At 36.0% G+C, this 25503-nt stretch overlaps 1 protein-coding gene across 20 annotated transcripts in view; it reads right to left on the reverse strand.

Annotated features, from left to right (window-relative positions):
* Nucleotides 1–25503, reverse strand: part of GPHN (gephyrin) — a 271041-nt gene that overhangs the window by 149567 nt on the left and 95971 nt on the right. For 14 of the 20 annotated variants that reach the window (XM_038137440.1, XM_038137441.1, XM_038137442.1 and 11 more), the window contains exon 3: nt 9418–9475. In XM_038137440.1, coding sequence (XP_037993368.1) covers nt 9418–9475 — 58 coding nt within the window. Of the gene's footprint in view, nt 1–5496; nt 5618–9417; nt 9476–25503 lie in introns of all 20 variants that reach the window. The other 6 variants (XM_038137426.1, XM_038137424.1, XM_038137423.1 and 3 more) reach the window with 1 other exon arrangement.

Raw genomic sequence — 25503 nt, forward strand, 5'->3', positions numbered from 1 at the left:
GATTTTATTTTGCTGGAAGACATCCATTTCTTGAAGCCTTTAGGACACCAGTTAAGCCAACATACCAGCTCTGTGCGCTATCAGAGATGAGAAGAGCCACTTACCCAACATACTCAATAAAACATAGAATCCACTTCTAATTTTTCATTTTATATTGGTGCTCAGACACAGCTCATCAGCACAAAATCTCATCTAGACCAATCTTCTGCAACTGATAAAAGAAAGTATGTGCACAAATAAAATGCCTCTAGCCACAGTTCAACATGTCAATACTTTTATACCATTCCCTTATGATATCTCCTTGAAGGAAGTTTTTGTTTGGTTTTCTGTTAAAAACATTTCATGTTTCATATTCTGTTTTAGACAGTGGACCTTATATATGACAGGATAACTAATAGGAATGGGACGCAACAAAAAAACTAATTAATTATCAGAGAAGTTGAAGGAGGTGCAATCACACAGTGAAGTACTAAGCATCATTCTATTCATACAGTTTACAAACTTGCATGTCACAGGAAGGCTTGTGTAGTTTTTGGTGTCTTCCTATTGTGGTTTCCAATCACATCTTAAACCACAACCTTAACAATCATCTGAAAACATATAATGAAAGCAAAATAAACTACACTATTCTGGCAGAATTATTTGCAGTCTACCAGTTGCAAATCTTTTTCAGGAAAACATGGTGTATTAAACTGTTTTCTGCTGTGCGTGTTGTTTCTTTTTTTTCCCCCCTTACAATCAGTGCATTATCAGCCAATAGAAAACACATAATCAAGACTTTGGCACCTGTTTTCAGGCAGTCTTAAAATTTGCATAAATTAAGAATGAGAGTTAATTTTAAAAGTGTAGTATAAATAAGGAAGAATGTTGCTGAAATGCAACCAAATGTGCCACTTGTGAACATTTCTGTCCCAGTCTCTTTATCTGTTCCTCACATAAAAGTGCTTCTATAAATCAGATTATTTTTATAATCTGACTCTAAATGTTTTTCAGTGTTACTGTGCTATTTTTGTGATTAAGGGAACAGCCCTTCACATGCCATTGTACATGGTGTGTCACCAGAGGCTCACACAAAAGAAAAAGTTCAGCGTTCTGGTCTTGGTTCCTTTCTCCTCAGTCCACCCCCATGGCTCCCATCCTCAGCCCCTTCAGATGCTCTTGAGCACTGAGCTAACAGTAACCACCCCAGCACACTGCTCAGCCCTCATTCTGGGATCATAGTAGTCTAATTAGAGATTTCTATTTTATATGCAAATTGGAACTAGGGACTTTTTCACATCTCCTATACACACCATTTAACATTAATCTCTGCTGAATATTATCAGATGGTTTGCCACACAACTACTCCGTATTTTAATGTCCTTATTTGCAGTAATATTTCATTTCTCTACAAATAATAACTTTCATAATTCAGTAAGATACAATCTGTAAATAGCTGTGCAACTGATGGTTATTTAAAGAAAAATACAAACTCCAAACCAAAAAACCCTAAATAACACTCCTGGATCTCTTTTTTCCTATATACAAAGAACCAGTATATAGAACTCGAAGGTTTGGGCTTGTTTTAAAAAAAAGCAAACCAAAACAATCCTGATGGCCTTTTCTCTTATATATACAGGCCCAGCATTCACCTATTGCAACAATCATAAAAAGAATATATTTCAGAAATAAGTTTACCACAAGAAATGAGCATAATATTGATCTCCCTCAAACTCAGTCAAGCCCTTAATTACTTCTGACATTATCAGTTTTGATAGGATAGCATTAAGTTTCCTTCATAACCTCAAATAATAATCATCAGAATGCATTCTTGCAGGGTAAATAAAACCAACCAAAACCTAATGTAACAGGTCACGTGGAAAATTATTAGGGCTTTTATATAAACTTGATTTACTTAAACACTTGCCAAAAGCTATTTGCTGCTTAATGAAGCTGAGCATGTTTTCTCCTCTCATTCATGCTAAGTGACATCCCATTTAAGAAATTACTTTTCCAGTGAGAACAGAAGGCACTGAAAACATTGCCCAGTATGAGGAGTCAGATGAAAAGTACAAGAGACTGTGTTAGAGCTGGTCAGAAGATGCCCTAGGAGCCAACTAGGTTTCAGGTGATGGCTGGTACAAAGACATGCATTTAGCAAAAATGGAAAACGAAAGAAGGCCAGGAGGAATTTAGACAAAATTGGTTACCACAGACACAGAGAGAGGCAGAGATATTTTTTTATGCTGGAAAGCCAGAGATTTCAAATAATTTTTCTAACATATTTAATCAAGAGAGACTGAATAGACAAACAGGTCTGTGGTAATGAAAGATCTGATGCACATTAATGTCCCCTCTTAAGGGAAACAGTTCGAATGCTGGGCAACCAGAAATACTTTTAAGGATGAACAACAGGTTTCTCTTGTAAATTAACTCACAGCTATTTTTGTTCTCTCTTTGCAGGAGAACTACAGAACTATTTTGTTTGCTTTAGAAGGTAAATAATAATATTTTTTCTAGAATGATTTTGTCTTGTTAGCATTGCATTTCAACTTCAATGGCTGCATGGTCTTCCTGTCCTTCCCTCCCCCATGTGGCAATATTCCATGATCTGCAAATCACAGGCTAAATTTTTGTATGTTCGTAAGACTAAATCACACAATACAATAGAAAATGCCTTCACTTAAATTCTACTCACATTAGGGGACAGGAATTTATAACAATGTTTCAGCATTTTCTATATTCAAGGCAGCCTGGAAGAGCAAGGTAACTTGGTGAGGTGGTCTCATCTGTCATTTCTAGAGACATGAAGCCCCCCTGAAGCCACAAAGCCTATGCAACATAAGATGGAAAACAGCAGGAAAACAAAAAGTGACAATTCCTATTTTCATGTGGAAAGTTAGTGAGTATACTCTTTCATCCAGAGTGTCTGGGCATTTGATGCCCTTGCCAGGAAAGCAGAGGAATGTTTTTGACACATTCATCAGTCCTAGACCAGAGTTTGATAGACGCTTCAGCCACCTCTCATTTTACATTCTTTTTGTAAAGGTGTTTTTTTTTGGTTGAGAGTCTCTGATTGCAGTGAGTATCCACCATCCACGGAAGATGAGAGAAACAGATGAAAAGCCCCTTCAGTGAGTACTCCCTAGGGAGTTTCTATACAGAAACTTGAGATAGCACAAGTTATAGCACGGAGAACAGTCACATCCTCCAAGCAAAAGCAGTCTCAAACCTATCAGAGCAGAAACAATCCAAAAGTCACAACTGATATTCACAACTTCTAATGGCTTCATAGGTGGGGAAAAAAATTCCCACAACAGGAAAGGCATTCTTATGAAACACTCATATTTCACTGATGTGAGATTGTGCCTGGACTAGTCAGGCTTGCACAGCCATGCTTGGCACCAAAAGCCTAGAGTCAGAACCCTATGTCATACAGACTGCACTTTCCAGAAAAAGGGAAAAAATCAGTTTTAGAAGAAACAAAACATAGATCAACAAAGGACCTATGAGAAGAAAAAATGGCATAATACAACAGATAAGGAAATCACAATCTAGGAACAATATAATATGATTCAATATAATAAAAATAATCAATTGTGGACTAGAACTACAACAGTGAAGCACAAATGCATGGCCATTATTAATACTGCAGGGGTTGCAAATCTCTAGCTTGTAGCACAAATGCATACATGTGGACGAAAAATTAAAGGAAAGTAAGTTTTTGTTTTATATAAAGTTTTGGACAATTTTGTCACATAGTCCCACACACAAAACTTTAGTTCTCTCTAGCATAGAAACAACATCTGTAACAACAGATTAATTATTAAGGATTAATACAGCAAGTAAAAACTGAGGTTTATGTCATCAAAATAATGACACGTAGTTTGAAAAAAACCACTAGTGAGTGACTGACTCTGCTAATTCAGGATTTGGAAACAAACTCAGGAAGAAATTTGTGTGTACATCAGGTGAACTTTGATTACAGGGAAATATGATGAGACAAAAAGTAGTTTTAGCTTAACACATCCCACTTCTCAATTGTCCTAGTTGAATTCATGTTCATAAGAAAGTCTCCTTCATGAAAATCCAAGAGGCAAGTAGGAAAACCAAATCTGCAAGTTCATCGGGGATTTCATACATTAAGTTGACATCTCAGTGTCAATTTTTTGTTACTGGTTAGGACATTTGCAAAAGGTTTTAGAAACTTTCTTTACTTAGATGCAGGAGTATAATTAAACTGTCTACTGGATGGTCAGACTCTGAGTCCATGTTAAGAGAGGTAAAAGACAAGCCCTCAGTTTTAGTCAACACACATAACTAGCAGTCCAATGGAATGACACGTGACACGACCATCACATATACCCTTCAAATCTTTTTAAACTTCTACCTGTAAGCTTTAGAGTCAATGCTGATGCTACTTGTTTATACCCACTAGACATTCAATGGATAATACCCTTTTATGTCATGCTTAGTAAGAGCTCTTGTGCTGTGAGTTAGTAATTATAATTTGAGATGCAGAAGAAGAAAAACATGGGCAGAAAAACTGAACTGTCATTCCTGCAAGGTAAATAGCAAAGTTTCTTGGTGCTTTAGGATTAGTAGGAGTACACACTTAAACAGCTTGAGCCTCTTCAAAAAACTTATTCTGAGTGGGCAAACCTTTTTCTTTGTGCTGGATCCAAACAGATAAAGGAGCAATAATCTCAGTATTATCAAATTCTGATGCCTCCCATCATAAACTTTGCAGAAACTTTTTGAGAAGCACTTGGCCAGTGCTGATGCACTTGGCAGGTGAATATCCATACAGTGATGAAGTAAACCAGATCCAGGACTTAACCTCCTATGCAAAACTGGGATGACAGCACACCTCCTTGTTCAAGTAAAGCAAGGCTGATTCTGCAGAGGATGCAAAAGATATTTAAAAAAAGATATTGCCCCACTCTCCAGTATGGAGACACAAACCCAGTTTTGTGACATCTAAATATTTTCAGGCACAACCCGGTTCTTGTGGACCATCCACCACAGTTGTTACAACTACCTTTATTTTGTGCTTTTTTTTTTAAAAATATGAGACTACAAACTGGCACTTGCTGACAAATTGCTACTTATTTTTGCCATGTTGATAATTAGGAAAATGCTTTGATAATGATCAATGCCAGCATTTCTTGGCTGCACACAAAGTTTGTACGAGTTTCATCTTCTACTCTTATCAGCAAAAAAAAAACCAGATTCTGGGATACAGCATTATGTAGGTATATGACACAACAAAGTCAGCAAACCAAATGATTTCTGAGAAAGTCTTGGAATAGACTGATTTTAATTGCAATCTTATCAAAGCTGCCTATTTTTTATGGCAGGGAGTACAGCTTTGCTCTGAAATACATCTCACTGACACTGAAATCAACTTCCTTTGTTTCTAAGATGTTCCTAAAAAGGACTGTGTGGAAAAGTTAAATCTTTTGAATTCCTAAGTCATATAGGGCAACTGATCTCTCAAGAAGACACAGCACTCACCATTTCCTTTCTGGCTACTTCGCTCTCCCTCACAGCTTTTATAATTTTTTACTCTTGGATCATTATCACTGGAGTCTACTTTCTCAAAGACTGAAGACGATCTGAGAGGAATGTATTTCAGCTGCGTATAAAAATTTTCATATATTAAACTATTAAGTTAACACATCCTCCTAAAAAAAAAAGAGAGCTATCCTAGCATTATTCAAGGAAAAAATGCCTGTAGTCCTAAATGCAACCTTTAACACTTTATGCATACATGTTTTTATTAAAATAGTATCTCTGGATGAATTATGAGTGTTCCTTAAGGAGCATAAAGTGTGTCTCTGTGTGAAAGAGTGGTTAGTGGAATTAAAAACCCCCTCCCATCTTGCTCCAGAACTGCTTTACATATAAATTTACACTTTATAACAAGCACTAACAAAATATTTATAACCAGATTTCTTAAAACTAATTACCACAGGAGGCAACCACTTAACTTTATTCTCTACACTGGAATATCTGTCTCATGCCACAAATATTATAGGAATGAAATGTTCTGGCAATGTCTTTCTTGTGCATATTACTTTCATGAATTAAAGACCTGCTACAAAATCCATTTCTGGTCTTGAGATGAGATGCATGCATCTGTCTACATGAAAAGTATTAGGAAAGCACATAAAAACTCAACACAAAAAATTAAATTTTTTTCTGCTCTTGATTTGCAAATCCTAGCAAACCAAATATTTTTTAAGACTCTGTTAAGGAGTGGTTTTCTCATTCACTGAGTCTTCTTCTACAATAACCACCTTTCACCACATCATATATTTCCTTTGTAATGGCAGAATGTGGAAATCAAAAAGACCATGTCTCATGGTACTATAAACCATAAATCTATAGGCACATAACGTAAGCTTTCCCCAATCTGTAACAGTCATAAATTGCTTTTTATTCTTGAGACAGTCTTCATGTTGCCTGATAGGCTCGCCAGGCCCCATGTACACAAAATCATTTGGCTTGGAAGACCTCTCCTTTAGGCACATTCTATTGCAGTGGGTGAGGAACAAGGCTGAAATCTGACAGTGCTTTTTTGATATTTTGAAAAGCGTCTTGCTGACAGGATGAATATTCTGATGACAATAGACGTCTAGAGGAAGTTGAAACAATGACAGTTTCTCAGGAATGTACTGCAATTTCGATATTTATTCATCAGTTCTGGAAGTATTTTAAAACCAGCAGGTACTGAAAATGAAGTCATATTGCTTTAACTAGTGTGGAGGAATGACAGGAATGCAGATGGTAGTATATCCATTTATGCATTCTCTGAAAGCTTCTTTTATTGAAGTAGATCAAGTGATAGAGGACATATCTACCTTCTAGAAGAGTTTACAGTGGGGAAACCCGAGATGGTAGCTAGGTAGGGCTACCTGTTGAGTGTTCTCACTTTGGGAACCTAAGTACCTGTGACAAAAGTCTAGGGAAGGTAAGTTTTAAGACACTTTGTTTCAGACTGATACAGATGCTGCGGAACTGCAGTGGTGATTGGTTCCACACAATCCTTCCTAACCTTGGTGTGGTGCATGACACTAGTTAGAGTACATGTTATCACTTCTGCCGTAAGTACTCCTCATTTATATGTCTGCAAGTGTTCTACCTAAGATGTAATTACATGAATTATCAAAATCAATACATTGGTTTTCCTCACAAGGTGCAAAAGAGGTTAATCTGCCACCTTTAATAGAACACATGCAAATTCTACGAGACTTACTTATTTGTCAAAATAACTATTGCTCTCTATCTGATGAAGTTTCTCCTTTCCCATTTAAGAAAGCAGTTTACTTTTCTAGGACTATCAGAAAACATGAAAATACAACTTTCATAATTTAACAATCCATCAAGTTAAATCAGATTTTAAAAGTGAAGCTATTATTTTTGCACATTTAATCAAATTAAATTCCTTAATATTTCATGTTTAAATAAGAGAGAGATAGTTATTTGGAAAAATAACTGAATTAAGGTGCATGGAAGATGATTCTCTTCTCTCAAGAAGCAAAATTCCAGTAAGCTGATTTGCCTTCTATTTTCTCCTCTCTCCTTTTTCTACTCAAATCAGCTAGGAGAGCCTTTCAGGTGTTAAAACTACTCTCTACACTTACTGCAAGGACACTCCGTCCCGCCTTTTACCAGCTGCTATTCAGAATATGTATGGACAAAATAATACTTTTTGATATCCAATATCTAGACTATTTGTCTATCTTGGTATCTTCCAGTAGTGCATTGTTTAATATAAATAACATATATTGCAGCTTGAGAAATTCAACCATTTAAGGTGTGGGAAGTGGCCTGATTTCTGATACAACCTCAAAACCCCACTGCCTGAACAAGACAGGACAGCTACCAGAAACAAGAAAAGGTAAGGATTCTTCCCCAACACTTTAAATAGCTCTGACTTTGAACAATGAAATCCCTTTCCACACTTACATCCTGGCACAACTAAGAATAATGAGTAACCCATCCTTTGATGCTTCCTAGGATCTCAAGCACTTAAACACCAGCTAAATAAGAAAAAGCTGAAAATTCAGAATAGTTCTCCTAAGCAGGTGAAGATTCCTGTGACTACTAATCTTGCAGTAAGCTCCTAAAAGTAAAATTATTTCTTATCTCACAACATTCCATTTTTCTTTGTTCACTGAACTCAGTTTAGTACGATGAAACCAGAAGTATCAGCTGTCTTCATCTTCAACATTAACAAAATATCCGGGGTATTGGTTTTCTTATAGAAAAGTAAAAATATTGTGGTTTAGGGTTTTTGTAATCTTTAAAATAGTTTTGGAGCAGTTCTCTGAGCATCATGAAAATACCACCATTTAATTTTGAAAGCCTTCTTCCTTTTATTCCAAGACATATTCGCAATAGTGGATCTATCCAATCATACTCCCCTTGAAAAAACTCAGGATAGAGGAGTCCACGAATCTTAGGTGACAAAAAATAAATTTTGATCATGGTGGTGTGATAACTTTGACTGATGTAGATACAGGCAGTCACTGTGCAGTGAGTTGCTTGCAGTGGGTTTGATACTAATTGAAGAGGAATAAATTCTCACCATTTGCACACTGCGAAGTCATGTCTACACAGATATTATACAGTCACTGTGCCCTTCACAGGACTTTACAACTATTCTTAATTCTCTCTGCACAGCTGAAAATGAGTATGTGAAACAGCACAGTGGGTTAAGCAATCACAATGAGCAAGCAATATGTCAGACTGACCTACTAACAACCAAATGAGGAATCAGCTACGCAAACTGTGCTATCAGATCCAGGCCAAAATCCCCCCCAGTACCCATCTTTCATTCCACTGAAAAACAAAACAGACAAATTGCTGAAGCATGTTTCAGGAGTGGACTTTGCTAAAGTGAGTTTTATTACAATGCACATTACTTCGAAAGTAAACTTCAGTATTTATTGCTATCACCACCCAAAACCAAAGAGCTTATAACAATTTTTTGAGCTTATAACAATTTTTTTTACTTCATACTATCCCCTTCTTAAGACAGACAATATTGGAAAATATGGATGTGCTTTAGAGATCTCAAAAGCAGAAGGACACTATATATATTTTTTGTTATGAAACTATAACTCAGTGTTCATCATAGTCCTCCATCTGTCTTCAGGTAGCAAAACAGAAATAGGTTGAATTACACAGGTTTCTGGCATCAAACAAATCCTGCTGAAGTCAGCTTAAGCTGAAGGTAAACTGTATTTTTAAAAATAACTAAAATTCTATTTTAGATGCATAAATATGGATCTAATAATTTTACTTAAGACACTTTCCTCTCACCCCTATGATACACTTCAAAGCAAGGAATAACATGGCTTTTTAATGTAACATTTCTGTAATTTTCCAAGGAAAGAAATTCAGTGTTGAAAAGCAGTAATACTCTACCTTGATTTCTTCTATTTCGTCTGGCACTATCTTGTATGCAGATATAGTCCCACCCAACCTGAAATCAAGAAAAAAAAGTTCTCAAAATCAGTAACAGAAAATATAATATGTTAATAGTCTTATGACTTGTTCCAAAACACAATATTCCTTCTACCAACTTAGAGGTAAAACCCAGTAAGGCCCAAATCAAAAGCAAAAAATCCCCTTTCTTTATCCAACAAAAAATCCATATGTGATTAACATAAATACTTAACATTACCTTAACAATTAAGTCAGCCAAGCAAAATTACCATCACCTGGATGGTATTTTTTTATATTAATGGCAATCATCACATTCTATGACTTCTTGTTGATTGTCTAAGGCACATGGATGATTTTAAGTGTTTGAAGACTGATGCACTTTGTGCTATTTCACTATGCTGCTACACAGTCTGAAATGCATCCAAATACAATTCTATAAATTGATTTTTTTTTTAATTAAATGTGCAAGTACAGACATCACAAATCACACAGACTCTATTGCCTCCATGTGTGAAAAATCTCTGCAGTTAATGATTGGTAATAGAAAGTGGGTGATGGGTAATAGCTAGCATTGACACAGAAAAAATAGAATTTTGTCTTACATGAAACTCACCGAAATTACTTTTTGAAATCCTGCAAAAATGCTGGTAAAGAACAGTTCACATACTGAAGATGTATGAATAGCATGTACTATAAATGGTGGTTAATATTACATTTTGCCCAGAGACATGCAGACATGGCTTCTTTTATTTCATGAAGCAGTCTCATCGATGGTGACAATTCAGACCTAAAAATCTAAGTGCACTAATGACCTCCTGCTGGCTCTACACAGCAATACTATTCATTTTCTGGATCCTGCAAAAATGGAAGTTACATAGGAAACTATTTTTTGTAAACTAGTGGATACCTATCAAATGTGCATTTGAACTATCTCCCTATTACTGGAATTTTCTTTCTAATTGTCAACATTTCTACACAGATGTATTTTCTTATATCTTGAAATTATAAATATTGTTTAGTCAAGTGAAAAAGAGAAGAAGAGACTAACACAGAAAATATATTAAGACTTTCCATGTAAGTCCTGCCTTTCCATACTTCTCTTGTAAATAAGCTGTTTGAAGGTTTTACACAGAGGATGAAGTGTGCATAGGAAAAGTCTGAAGTCCAGCACTGCTCCAGGTAACATCAGCTGTGATTTCCAAGGTACAAAAAGGGCTACATTCAAATTCATCATGGACAAAGAGCGTAGCAATTGCTCTCTTCCATGTCCTCTGCAACTTCCATTGCTGCCATTCATTAAGTGAGCTTAAAGTTGGAGAGAACTGAAACTGGTTTTGCCATTGCAAGTACAAATATTAACTTTAATTTTTCATGACTTTTGTTCAACTAGTGTTTCTAGGGAGAGCTACAAGAAATTGGCTTTAGCATCACAATGAAGGATTGCTTCATCAAACTGTGACAAACAGTGTCTCACGTGGCACGTTGACATTGCACCTGACCAGTCCCACGGCTACTGGAATGAAGGCCATAAGAAAGAAACTTTTATGTGCTTCTTTGAGATCCATTCCTGGCTGCACTTTGGAGTACCCCAAAAATCACTGACTTTCTACCTTCTAGCAGAAGGAGAATACAGAACCTCTATTGCCAGCACTCCAGCAACAGGGAATTCCACCTGGCACACTCCTTTATTGGCCACCCTTGGCAAAACTACTTAGAACTTTCTTGGAATATCAGAAAAAAAAAATCAAAATAATTGACTCAGTAAGCTCATCTGACTCACACCATTAATTAGCATCACTACACAAATAGTTCTGCAAAGTTTTGTGTTAAGAATTTAACAAATTCTGAATCTGCCAAGTTGCACCACAAATGGTACCTCTTAAAAAGTAAAATGTCAGCTACCACAATTCCACATTTTTGAAAGAGAAAGACATTAAAAATTATGTTACTGTTTAAATACACAATCTCTCACTGATAGCTCCAGCTCACATATCTCTCAGTCCATTTATTATCCTATACTGACATTGTTATCTTAAAAATCCAGTGTACAAACATAAACAGTAACAAATTTGAAGCGGAAAGAGAATCAGAAAATATTAATATACAATTTTATCAATGTCTCAGATTTGAAATTAAGTTTTTAAGGAAGTCTATACTTTCTTCATTTCAGAAGACTGGATTTCAGTCAATGTTACAACTTCTGAAAGAGATTCACTACAGCAGACCATAGTACCAGATTTAACTGGCGAAAGACATAAAAAAGACATTTCACTTTGTATATAAAGTTTGTCTGAGAGTTTCACAGAAGTTTAAAAGCATCTCACACACTGGGAGGATGCAGCTAACACAGCCACATCACTATTAAAAATCTCCAGCAGTCAGTTAAGCCTGAAGTGTAAGGGACTGTCCTTTTCTCAGTTTTTTGAGGAAAACAAAAACATTGTGATGATTGCTAAGAAAAACCAGCAAAATCAAGGTAAATCGAAAATCAATGCAATAATGGATATGTCCAGCTTGAGGAAAACTTTCTATTTCAAGAGTTTCTCTGAATTACATTTAAGTGTAACTATCAATTGTGGCCTGTCTGGAAGCTTGCTTGTCATTGTGCAATTCCTTGATTTGATTACTGACATCTGAAAGGAGACCAGACAATGATAAACAGGAGATTTCAGCTATAGGATGATAGAGAGACCATGATAGAGGGCTTGTACACTGCATATTTTTTCACTTTGTTGTGAAAAACCTCTCTTTGCAGGTTGTTTCTTTTAGAATACTTTACAGTACCATTATTAATCACAATTAAGAATTAATTCTTAATCACACAGTTTCAAGTAGTAACTGCAATCAGAAGGGCAAAGGACCAGCTAGCTCGAGTGAGTATACATTAATTACAATGGGCTTTCAATGCTAAAATATAATGCAGCAAAGAACACGTTAGAATGCCCAGAATTCAGATCACTAGGGATGCAAATTTTGTGCAGAGTCACTCTTCATGTTTCACATATTTTACTTTTTCAACAGATTTTATTACCCTGCTCTCCATTTGAATGACTCAACATCCAGCATCCTCCAACAGAAATGGCATTTTCTCTCTGATAATACACACCCAAAAGCTAAAAGCTAAGAGCAAAGCTAAATACACAGCCAGCTACTTCCAGCACACTGAAAAGATGGTCCCAAACTTCACCCAGAAGAAACCAGAGAAACCTAATGTGCAAAGTCTTTCTCTCCCAAACTGCAGTATCTTCACACTATAACAAGACACGCTATTTAACAGTGAAATTACTTTAAATACTAGTTACCTTTAATGTTTCACTTGTATATGTGAGAGATAATCTGAAACATACCAGAATTTGTATTCCAATTTTGATAGACATTATTCTTATCAGCTCTGTATCATACCTTGAATGTAATACAAACAGCCCAATTCTCTAATCTCTTTGCAAAGGAGAAATGAAATTATTCCTAGATGTAGAAATAAGAGCTGACACAATAATAATGAAAAACTGTATCTTACACTGGGCTAAACTCGTGAAGGTGTTTGAGGCAAGGATCAGAAAAGATAAGATAAAAATTCCATAAAAATAATCAGGAAATAATAAACATAATTATTTAAACAAAGGTTTTAAAACTAATAGAAATGTAGTATCTTTTTAATCTTTTCAGACTGGGCTTGCAAAAGTTCACAAAATGGATTCGGAGAACAACAAGGTTTCTATAGCAACCTAAGAAATTAGCAAAATACAGGAAATAAACTGAACTAAGGCCAACACAGTTGTATTGCAACAGATGGATGCTTTACTACTTCACAAATTAAAGCTGAACATCTGAGAAGAGAGAAAACTACATCCAAGCTAAGGAAAGTTGAAAACCAGGAAGAACTGTGCTCAAATGGAGGCAAGAAACCAAGAACCACAGCTCAAACAAAAAGTAAACTCATGACAAAACTAAAACAGAAATAAATTCACATTGTTACATTAATAAGTTTGCTCTGTTACGTTATTTTAACAAGCTGACCTGTTTGCTATTTGTGTTTCTTCCCAAATAGTGAAAGCTGGACTTCTGGCTGATTTTCCCCTGCGCCCCTCTATATATCCATGGTGGGACGGTCTCACTGGAGTGTTATTGCAGAGTAATACTGGAGTATTATTCCATTTTGTGCAAGACACTTGTGCACTTGGACTGAATCCATACAGGTCAGCTTTTATAATTTGAATTCTGACCAAAGTTAGGAACACAATCTTTATATACTGTTTCACGTTAAGGGACTGCCATAAGAAGCTATTGATTCATCTGTTAACTTAATAAATGAGTCATACCAAATGCAATGAAGTAAATTTTCTAAAAATAGCTTGTAGCCAGCTTGGCTGCTGTCATCTGCTGAATTTCTCCAACGCCACTTTAATTAACATTAATCTTTCTTCAGATAGATCACTGTCTAAACAATATCAAGTTGTCACTAAGCCTCCCAATGAAACTCTCCTTCATCTTTTAATGAAAGCAAGACTCAAAATCCTCCACTTGGCATTTTTTTTTCCAGAACCATCTCACAAATATATTTGTTACCTGCCATCAGGATATTCTGTCTTTTGACTGATTTATAAACTAAGCAGATGATTCAAGAGAGACTGTTCTTGGGAGCAGATCAAATGCCTGGGAGCCAGACTGGCTATTTCTAACTCTACAGGCATGCTCATTTTATCACAGGCTACCGGATGAATACTTGTTACAACTCTTCTCCTGCCAGAGCAAACTGACCAAGTCAGCATTCTCAGCCTACTCGTCTGGAATACCTTGATGTTCAGCCCCATGATACCAACAAATCAACTGGCCTTGGATCCTCACATCCTCACAAAGTATTCCAAGGACAGAGGTAGCAGGATTTGAAAGCATTAGAAAGCTTTTTTCTCCACTACCTGCAAGATACATTAAAAGCAGAGAGAGAGAGCTCATTTAATTGATAACTAGTTTCTACTGACCTTTGAGAAATTGTTAAAGCACCCTGAGGGAGGTAGTAAGAAGGCTGCTATTCTGGGCTCCCTTCCTACACAACAGAACACTGGCAGCTACAGCAAGCTGGGCTGCAGCTCCTGTCACTGGCTGCTTGCCAGCAACGAACCGTGCAAAACAGCTTCCAAAGAGCATCCTGATGACAGCTTTACTTACTCGAAGGTATTAAACTACGTGACAAAGAGCCACCCCAGGTTTATTTTTCTTTTTGGGGTATTATTATTATTATGGTTGTTATTATTATTACTATTTTAATGGATTCAATAATTAGATCCTTGAAAACTTCCCTCCTCCCCCAGTCTTTGGCTAACTTCAACATGCTGTACAGAAAAACATCACAGAAATCAAATTATTGCAGACATGCCCTCTGTCAGTTCATGTCTCTCATGAACAACAGCTCTGAGATTAAGACATCAGTTTACAGGATTCTCCTTCTGCCTCACCATGTCCCAAAGATTCGTTGCCCACACAAAAACAAAAGAAGGAGGAAGGGATTAACCCAAAAGCTTTTATTCCCTACCATATCACTGTTTTAAGGGTAACAAGTATACCACATTTTCTGCTGCTTTCAGGCTTTTTTTTTCCCCAAGAAAAGCAACAAACTACATGAAAATATTATATTTAAGGAGGAAAAGTCATATTTTTTTTTCTTCCACCCTTCCAAGTTGGTTTGTTGCTTTGTTTTTTTCTTTTTTAAAATTTTACTATAGGAAAAGCAAGAGTAAGTCAGAAGAGGCTAAATTTTCAGACCCTGCCAGCAGGAAAATATTATCACCTCAACAGAATAATATTGGAAAAGAATAGAACGAGAATCTTTGACCTCAACATATGTCAGAAATTAGGGATGAGGTCATATGTAGGTCATTTGGCAATCAGAGGACCAGGAGCCACTCTTCCCTTCTAGCAGAATTAATCTGACTTGATTTAATTTTGGAGTGGAAAGTTGGAATTGTTATAAAGTATATGAGTCTAAAATATACACCTCTGTGTAGCTGTCCAGGCCCACAGGTGAGTTCAGAGCTTAGTGCAGTTTTCTAGGGGTAACTTTGCTTTACCTCAGCACATGGGGCACAGCCCTGTATGACAGTCTGGGGTAACACTGCTGCCAGCCTGAGACACATCCATAGAGGGACTGCCTCCTCTTGAAAATGTTATCAGCTTGCTTGCTGCCTAATAAAGCCAAATAGGCTTACTGCCTAATAAAGACAGGCAGGGGAGTGGGAAGGCACCGTCACCAAAAAGTTTAGGGCTTACAGCACTATTACCCAGAACAAACAAATTGGATGAAGAGAACACTCAGAATACTTAGAATGCTCTCAGAATAAATACTTTTCAGTGGTGCAATTTTTTTTGTTTTAATCTCAGCATGGGGAGGTGCATTCTGTGCAAAATCAGGAGGACTACCAAGCTTCCATGAGAAGCAAAAACTATTTAAGTTTTGGTTTTTACTAAACAAATTAATTCATAATTACTCTAAAGTCCTATCATCAATACTTACATGCTCTGTGGCAAGAATGTGAAGCATGCAAATATTTTAATACCTTTGAATAAAATGAAATTAAGTATAAACAATATGGATATTTATAACATCAGGCTTTTTTTTAGGATTTTAGCATTTAACTAGTAAATACATTCTTCATCATTTGTAATGTGCTAGTTCCACCAGATTATAGCAAATGAAATGGTCTGAGAATAATGTACTGAAGACTAATTCTGCATTTAGGAGTTTCATTAGAGATTCAAAATTTTATTTATAATTAAAACTGACTTATAAAGTCTTTCCAACTGCCAGAAAAATCTAAAACCACTCTTGCCATGTGAACCAACAGCAAAAGAGCCCACTTCTGTGCAAGATGCATGCATGTTTATAGTGCAAAGGAATGATTGTACTATGCTCCATCTGATTGGTAATCTAAATATGGAAATCATACATTAAATCAAACAGACAGAAATGTCAGCTAGATTTAAGTAAAAATGTGTTCAGTGACTTTGAAAGTTCCCACCGGGGCATCAGATGCTTGACCAGCCAGCTCATTAAACAACATGAGCAGGATTTGAAATTTCCTGAGAGAAAAAATATGCAGAAGAAGACAAAAATCATTATCACAAAACCAGTAAAATTCTCACCATTTAGACAAAGAAATATATATTTAATATCCATGTTGGGATTTAGTCAGTAGACTGAGGACTCTAAAACACTGTATAAGAAGAGATATTTATAGTAAATGCCAAGACAATAATGTATGTTGATCTTACTTTGTCCTGTAGGAAATACCATTGTAGGGCAAAGTATGTATTTGCATTTTTTCCCCCAAGTAGATACCTAAGAGAGATACAGATCATTTGCATATATATTGCTGGCAATTCCCTGTCAGAAAATCCTCACCTACCTCAACTGAAAGCAGAAATTTTGGGTGCTGGAGAGTGACCTTTTGCCTACCTTGGAAGGCACTGCAAATTAAAGGATTAAGGCGATATGATAAGGATTGCAATGATCTGCCTGGAAATGAAAGATCTCACTGGTAAATTACCACAGGAGCTTGTAGAAACCTATGCAGGAAGATAAAGCTATTTTTGCTGACACTCTTATCATTGCAGTTGAGCTCTATTCACTCCTACCCAAATGTAAAAGAGACCATCTGAATCAAATATTAAGAAGATTCTTCCTACAAGAATAAGCTGACCTACAACTAGTAGAAACCATAAAGTTAATTTTTGTAGAAATTAACATTGTCTACCTCCTCAATGGATTGATCCAACAAGAAATGAATTTTTAAAATATGGCATTTCACCACAAACCCCTCAGGCTTTTTCCATTAATATGCTGCTCACATTCCACTACAATACTATAATTTTCTTTCCAGTAACTTTAGTGCATTTTTTCTCTTCCATTTTTAGACACTTGAGCATGTGAACATGCTTGTGAAGCATGGTTAGACACACAAAGTCCATGTGCCAGTTTATGCCAAGGTTAAAAAAATTAAGTATTTATTTTAAAGAGAGGAAGTTTAACTGAGATACGTAAAACCAGGAAATGGGACCAGCAACAGAGGAACACTTGATGTTGGAGAACAGGCTGGAATGAATTGCAGACCACAGGTTGAAAAGTGCAGTCACAGTATTTTCTATGATTAGGCAAAAAGACATCCAGAAAATATCTTCATTCCAAAAAATCAGTAAGAATTGAAAGTGAGAGCAGGATGATTCAAACGCAGAAAGAATAAAATGTGGAGAATATGTGGGAATGGTCTGATCATTCCAGAGTCTAGATCGAATTTTTTCTTTACAATTTAAATCACAGGGCTTGTGGACAACCACCAGAACTTTTAAATAACTTGTTTAAAAAAACCAACTTAATCCTACAATACTGAAATTACAAGAATAAGAGAGGAGTCTCAGAGACAAGCAGCATCCAGAAAGGCTGATAAACTTGTTCACACAGTACTTCCCCTTCTGGAAACTCTAACACCTTACTTTGCTCCACCACATTTCAGAGAGATGTTACATATGAGTATGATCCAGCATACAGCTAGTGTCAGTCTTGTTAGATCTGTATTTCTCCAGACAGTTAAATTCAAAAGTAGAATTTCTTGGTTTTCTTTTTTCTTCATACATTACTATGTTCACATATATACACATATATTGCCCTGTGTGGCCTAAATGAGTGAATTAATTTCTGTTTAAAATAGCAATCTGACCCAAGGGAAGTTTTCTTAGTGTATACTCTGTGCTGGGAATGTGAAAGGGAAAAAGAAAAATCTGATTAGCCACAGAATGTAGTCACAGGAATAAAACAACACCACATTTGATCTGTCTACATACCTAGAAGGAACTTTCTATAGACAAATAGTATTACTGACAATGCTGCAAGTGAGATTTTATTGCATGTCTCACACAGTTATCTCCATTTCAGATAACCTATAGTTACTTTTGACATCGTCATCATCCATATTTTACAGCTGCTTATAAAATATCTATATCATTCAAACTCAAGATACTGAAAAGCACTTTGTTATTCATATATTATTGGCTGTGGGTTTTTAGAACTAATTTTTGTTTTCTGTAATTGTCACTCCCTTTTTCTTTGCATCTGATCATTTAAATGTCAACAAAAAGTTTCTAGATGAATTTAAAAACCACTTGATGTATCGTCTCTGCTATTCATACCACAACATATTACAACCTGACTCTTTCATTATTCAGAAACATGGGAGGCTGGGGACATGTGGATCTTGGACAACTTAAGAAAGGTTTGATTAAATGCATTCATGCATTTTGTTCCATTCGGGTCCCAAAAATAATTTCTACTTTTAATTTTTAAATAGCTTGCACAAACATAATCCATTGGCAAGATGTAACCATTTACTCCTCCTTACTTGCAGCTTTAATTTACCTTGTAAGTCCCTAACAGCTCTGTTCTCCTTCCATCTATTCTGTACAATGCTCTCTTAAAAGCAAAAATAATAGATAGATAGAACAATCCCCTCTGGTTCCATCCTCCGAAGCCCTTCTCTCTTTTTATTGCTCCCCCTATAAATATGACTTTAGGAGGAGACTGCAAGGTGACTGAGTACACCACAGCACTTACTATCACATTCCTTTGGGTGACAGTGACCATAACATGCCCCATAACTTCAACATGCCTCCAGCAATTCCCGAGCTGCAGAACACGGACAAGGCAGAGATTTATCTCTTCCTCAGTTTCTGCCCCAACACAACAGTGAAAACAGATAAGGTGAATCCTGGAGCTTACATTTCTGTAAAATAAGTAACTTCCTCGAGCACTGGCATGTTTATTCCATGTCAGCAAGGCCTGGTAAATTTGTCTAGATAAATATAGCAAAAGTGACAGGAGGTGGGCATCTTATCCAAAGCAGAGATTTAGTCTAGAAGTCTCTGCCACATATCAGTGTATTAGGAAATTATAACTCCAGAGAGGTTTAAAAACAAAAAATTCAAGCAGTAGGGATCTTTCATTTGCCAGAATGTCTGCATTGGTCTCCCTTTTCTCACAATCAATTTAATGTATCTGGAGAATAGTCTTGAAAAATGCTCGACTGCAATCCTACCAGCAAGTACCACACACAGCTTAGATGCATTCCTAGGCATTTGAAACAGCCACTCTGTGATTATAGAATCACATTAGAAAAGATGAAGCGCCATGGATTATGCTTAGACTATACACACAGAACCACATGATATTAATTGAAAGGCTGAATTCCTGACTAGCAATGGGCAAATGACTAAGGTGACCAACACTAATATTGCTAACACTTCCCACAGTACTTACTGAGCCCCAGTGCAGAAAGGAAATCGAAGATGGTTAGGGCAAACTGGGAGTGAGGACAGCACAGTGCATGCACAACTCTCATGGATAATGATATAAAAAACAAATACATGAGGTATTGAAAGAATTGACAGAAAAAATACTACAGATAATGCCAGTACAATATATTTTAGGACCTCAATCTCTGGTTAAAGTGCAAGATCATATTATGCTGGCAATGCCATACTATAATTGCTTTACAAAGTTTTATTCTATTTTGGAGTTGCCTTTGTGATCAAAGAGCTTAGAGGTAGGTGGGCGGTGCCATCAGGTCAAGCAATGGAAGAATCTCTTTCATTTAAAACATAAAACATAGATCTAGAAAGCTGGTGGAACAAAGACCATTTACAAACTAAAAGAAAACTCCAGATTTTTTAATATCTTACAAATATGCCCCCTCCCCTCCCTCCAGCAGAATATCTTGGGTACATTTTACTAGGTGATTTTAACACAAACTATATTGTCAGGTACATTTTCATCCAAAACACGTCAGGACAAATAGCGATGCCATCCCTCCACAACAGCAGTCAATGCTTTAGCTCCTATTTCCTCCAGCCACATCACCTGACTTTAAATGCTCACTGAAGCATGATGTTACCCTAGATAAGTGTCAAGATACATTTCATTGCTGCAGTGCCTCTATACCTTAAGCTGCTAAGAAGGCATGCTTCTCCAAATTCAGCAGTGTTCTTCAAAGCTGAGAAACATGATTAATCAGTGCACATTTAGCTGGCTTCATAAATCAGACAATAATTGTGATAAATGGCTTTTTTAAAAAGAATAGACTTTTCATGCTCTGAAGATGTTTTAGTATGAAAACCAGAGGATACTCTTTCATCTTACTTAAAAAAAAGTAAATACACAGTAGAAGCATTCCCTCACTGATTCACCTTTGCAAGTCTTATATAATAATCTGTCCAAAATCCACTCGCACCAAATTCAAAACCATTTTTAATTAATAAATAAAATGTGGGAGAAGCCTTTTACAAATAAAAGAAAGTCAAAGTTGAGTACCTAATACCTAAACATGTCCATTCTAAGGTTACCTTTCTGTCACATCTATTGATTAGCTCACAGTTCAGCTGATCTTTACAGCCAAGCACAGTGACTCCACTTGTGCCACACATGCCATTACAACAAAAAAATTCCACAGGTAGATTTTAAAATTTCTCTTTGAGTTTACATTGATAAATTCATACAGTATTGTAGCATTATTGGCATTTCTACTCTTGCCCCAGCTCAGTTTCATCCTCAGAACTGCACTGATCCATACATGAGCAAAACACATAACAAAAGTTTTCTCAGCATTTCATTCCCCCCAGTCTTTCCCCCTTCTAAAATTAGCTCAGTAAGTAGCTATAATACAGAAATACTTCAGGGAGAGCTTTCATATTATTGGAGAATTCTCTTTCACAGAGCAATTCAATCCGTGACACAGTTTTGCATTAAATTGCATTAAAGAAAGTATAAGGCACTAGAATTCTTCTGATTTTACAATAAATTAAAATAATAACCCTAACTCTGAACAATTGTTAGTGACAGATATTTGAATGATGCATCATAATGCAAGCTTGTTACTTGTTTTTTAAAATGTTTACTACCTCTTCTGGCAGAATTCTCAGCTTTTATTAGCAACTAAACTATTAAACGTAGGAGACGAAGGAAGGAAAAAACCAACCAACCAAAACCTTGGATCTATTTGTTATTTTCAGGGAGCTATACCAGCATCCCACATGAGATCACAGCCAACTCTGTACCACAGTGAGAGTGGCACTGAGCCACAGCTAATAAACCATGCTGAGAGGAAGAGCATGTTGGCTTGTACTCAGCACTGTGCTACAGACATCTCTCTTACAACCAGCCAGCTCAGAGTACTCACTTGTCCTTATTTGTCAAAAGCTACTAACAAGGGAGTAGGTAAATTACATTAATTACATAGTTTAAATATAAAATGTATTAAATATGTTGCATATGATAACAGTGTAATTAGAAACAGTGTGTTATTCCATGAGAATGATGCAAAGGAATGGTTCTTAGTAGCAAATATAACTCATTTATACCCATTTGAGGTCTTTTAAATTAAAATTGGTCAAGAGCTACTTGTCAAATTTTCAGTGGCTTTTGTCACTTAAATATGTAATGTGATTAAAACTAAAATAGTTGTGCATCATAAAATTTTATCAAAATTCCTCAGTGAAAGGTTCCATAAACACTTCAACACGAAATCAAATATTCAATTTTTTGGTTTGCCAGTTTCATTTCATGTTCAACATTTCACCCATTTTTACTGGCCAAGTACAAAATATTTATTGCTTTCCTCTTCCTCAAGGACTTGCTTGTGTTTTCTCAGTATTTTTAGCTCCACTTGATCGCAGGGCATATCGAATATCTTAAGTTATCCATTCAGTATTTCTCCCTTAATTCACACCCACAGCCCCCCCCAACCCATCCCACTATTAGACTTTTTATTAATCGCAGTTGTAAACAAACACTTGTCTTATTTCATGACATAGCTTTCCTTTTACAAATTAGCCAACAGTTCCATCAGAAAAAGTTTTATTTTCTACTGCCTGAAAACATGATCTGTGAAACAGACTATTTAGAAAGGGTCTTGATTATTAGATTCTGGTGAGAATAACTCATTTTTAGCAATTTTACCAACACCAGTCTCTTGCCTTTGCTCAGCACAAAACCCTTCATATCTTAATTTTCTTTTTCTCAAGGCGGAGTAACACACAGTACCTCACTTTCCTGCAGTATTGTCTGATTTTTCTCCTGTAACTAGCTACTGCAGAAGATGGCTTATTTTATCCTGTAAGATTGTTACAAGAGCACCCTCAAAAGAAGGAAACAAGGCTGACCTGCTGCTGAACTGAACACAGGATGAACACAGGCTAATGATCAATAACTTCACTTAGCATTTTCTTCCATGGGTTTTAAAATGAAGCAGAAACAAAAACAGATGTAAAATCTGAACAGTGCAGATGTATTTGAATGTCTTATTTAATTATTTACTCCTGCTCTAGAAGAGTAGAATGTCAAAACATTTTCTGATAAAGTCTCTCCTCAAGAGTAGCTTCTGCTGAGATAGAAAGGACATAAACCAGCATGGAGTCCAACTTTGCTGAAGGAAGGGACATAATTTCTAGAAGTAGTCAAATATGTACAAACCTCCTTTTCATAAGGCTGTCAGTGGTCTGATCCTTTGCATTACTCCGTATTGCTGTGTCTTAAGAAATACGCATTGCTTTGTGCCACTGTAATTGTAGAAACTACAGATGCCTACCTCTTTGTGCATATACTTACAGTCACAGTTCTTGTCCAAATACATTAAGTTTCAAAACTTGCCCTAATGAGCCTGAATAATTTCTTATTAATGATTACTGATATTTCATTTATCTCTTCTTTCTTCTCCAGTGATGATTCCAACATAATCCTTCTGTAAACTGAATAGAATTAAAGAGGACAGGGCAACACAAAAGCTTACTATTAGAGTAGCTAATAATCTGAGAATCAAATTTCTGTTAAAATATTCAGCTAGTGTCCTGTGCAGAAGAACAGAAATAGTACAAAGAAACCATCATTTCATATGCCAAAGTAGCACCAAAAATTCATGGTCTTGAGAAGACTCTGTATATGTAGACCACTGCCTTAAATGAAGAGGAAAACTGTGGGAGAGACTGACAGAAAGAAATTATGTGAAGAATAAAGATTCCTCTGATAAATAAAGGAACCCTTTATTAATAAGCTCTCATTTGAGAGCTGTTTCTCCACATACCATAAGGTTTTGGACAGAAACAGTTCTAATTAGTCTGAAGTTAAAGGGTATTCAGACCTTGTTAAAAATGGAGGCTTAAATCAGTTCTTTGTCGGGGAATGAAAGCGATTGCTAAGATGACACTGAAGCAAATTTTAAGTTATTGCTGCATTAGAGAAATAACAAGAAGAAAGCATTTTTAGGTACTGCTAGCCTTGCACAGATTATTGCTATCCCTTCACAGCAAGTCAGTGTATTAAGCTATGCAGAAATACCCAAGAAAGCAAGCTAATGAAAAGCTTGGATACTGGTAACAGCATGTGACTGAAATCAAAAGTTATGACAAAACCTTCCTGGAAAGATTATTGTTAGTAATATAAGAATACTATCTGACTATTAAAAATAGCTTGTGTATACACATGCTGCAGTCATCACACTGCTCATAATGTTTATTTCCTTATGTACACAATGAAAATAATAGTAGCAAATTAAAGATAAAACCCGTCACTGAGGAAAAAAGAATTTCAATCCAATGAAAATTGTATCTTATATTAGAGGTCTTGAGCATCTTAAACATTCATAAACTGTAAAAAAACATAAGCACACCCTTTAGTTTAGCATATACAATAAATTAGCTAAAGAGATTAAAATGCTTAACAGTGCAGATGGTAGGACAAGAGAAACTCCTGAAGGAAGAAAGAAAAAACCACTTTCCTAAATGTAGAACTCACTGCTATCACTGGGATTTCTGAATAAGATCTTAAGCTGATAATCTCTTTTTCTACTAGATCTGGGGTGGGGGCATTTTTGTTTCACATCTATATTTTCAAAATGTTCTGCTCAACCATGCAGGCTGAAGCAGACACACTTCTCAAAGGTGTTTGAGACAAGCAAAAAAGGAAGACGTTTGCTCAATTTTGACTTTTCAAAAACACACTTCCCAAAATACTTTAACAATATGAAACTAAATTTTTTGCATATATGCAAAATATTATAATTAAAATATAAAGTTGTTCTGAAATCTCCAAATCTTTACAAGCTCAACTATTACTAATGCCTACAGAATCATTAGCAAATAATGAAGTACACAGAAACACACCACCTATTTGAACACAAACATTTTCTTTAAGTCTTACTCAGCTTTTGGGCGCAAATTCATTCCTTGAGGATGTATTTTTAAGGTTGCTAGCTTTTAAAAAAACAATACAGAGCACAGTGTTAAAAATATGAATCAGTCCGTGAGTGTGTTGCTTCATCCCCTCATAGGCAGAATTGCCCTTGAAAAGCTATTTGCCTAAGGGTCATGGCAGGCAGCACTCCTTCTTAAGCCAGGGAGAAGTAGTAAAAAAACCTAAAATAACTGGATTTCTTTGCATTTTTCTGGCAAATTCCTGTTTTCAGAAGGGATTCAATGCTGAAAGATTCTGAAAAAGTGCATTTTAAAGTAAACTGTACTAAAAGAATACAGTCTAATAAAGTAACATTCTTATGAACTTAAAATACTTTATTGTAACTCTACGTCAGTTTTGAAAGTAAAGACTCTGAGAGCCATTTTAGATGGATTTTGGGTAAGGGTATTTATTGTAGCTTGGTGGAAAGCAAATTTTGCACTTATACACACAAAACCAAGATGATCCACCTGTGTACGGGGAAGACTGGATAAGCATCACCCCATTCAAGATGAGCATTTTTTGGGTTTTGTTGCTTTTACTATGAAAACTGATCTTAAGAGTTGTAATGTTTCAAGATTATTCAAAACTCAAGTACCTTCTGGAATTTACCTTCTGGAATTGTGCTTTATGGTTTGGATTTTGCAAAAGAAACCTGAAATACGATGGGATAATACTCCTGAAGCCTCTGATCTTCCCCTGAAATTCATGCATGTTTAGATGAAGATGAGGTTCTAAACTGTATGAAACAGTTATGATAAGTTGAATTAAAATTTTTCAAATGTTGTTCCCTAATTTTCACA

Source organism: Motacilla alba, chromosome 5 (assembly GCF_015832195.1).
Source record: "Motacilla alba alba isolate MOTALB_02 chromosome 5, Motacilla_alba_V1.0_pri, whole genome shotgun sequence".
NCBI lineage: Eukaryota > Metazoa > Chordata > Aves > Passeriformes > Motacillidae > Motacilla > Motacilla alba.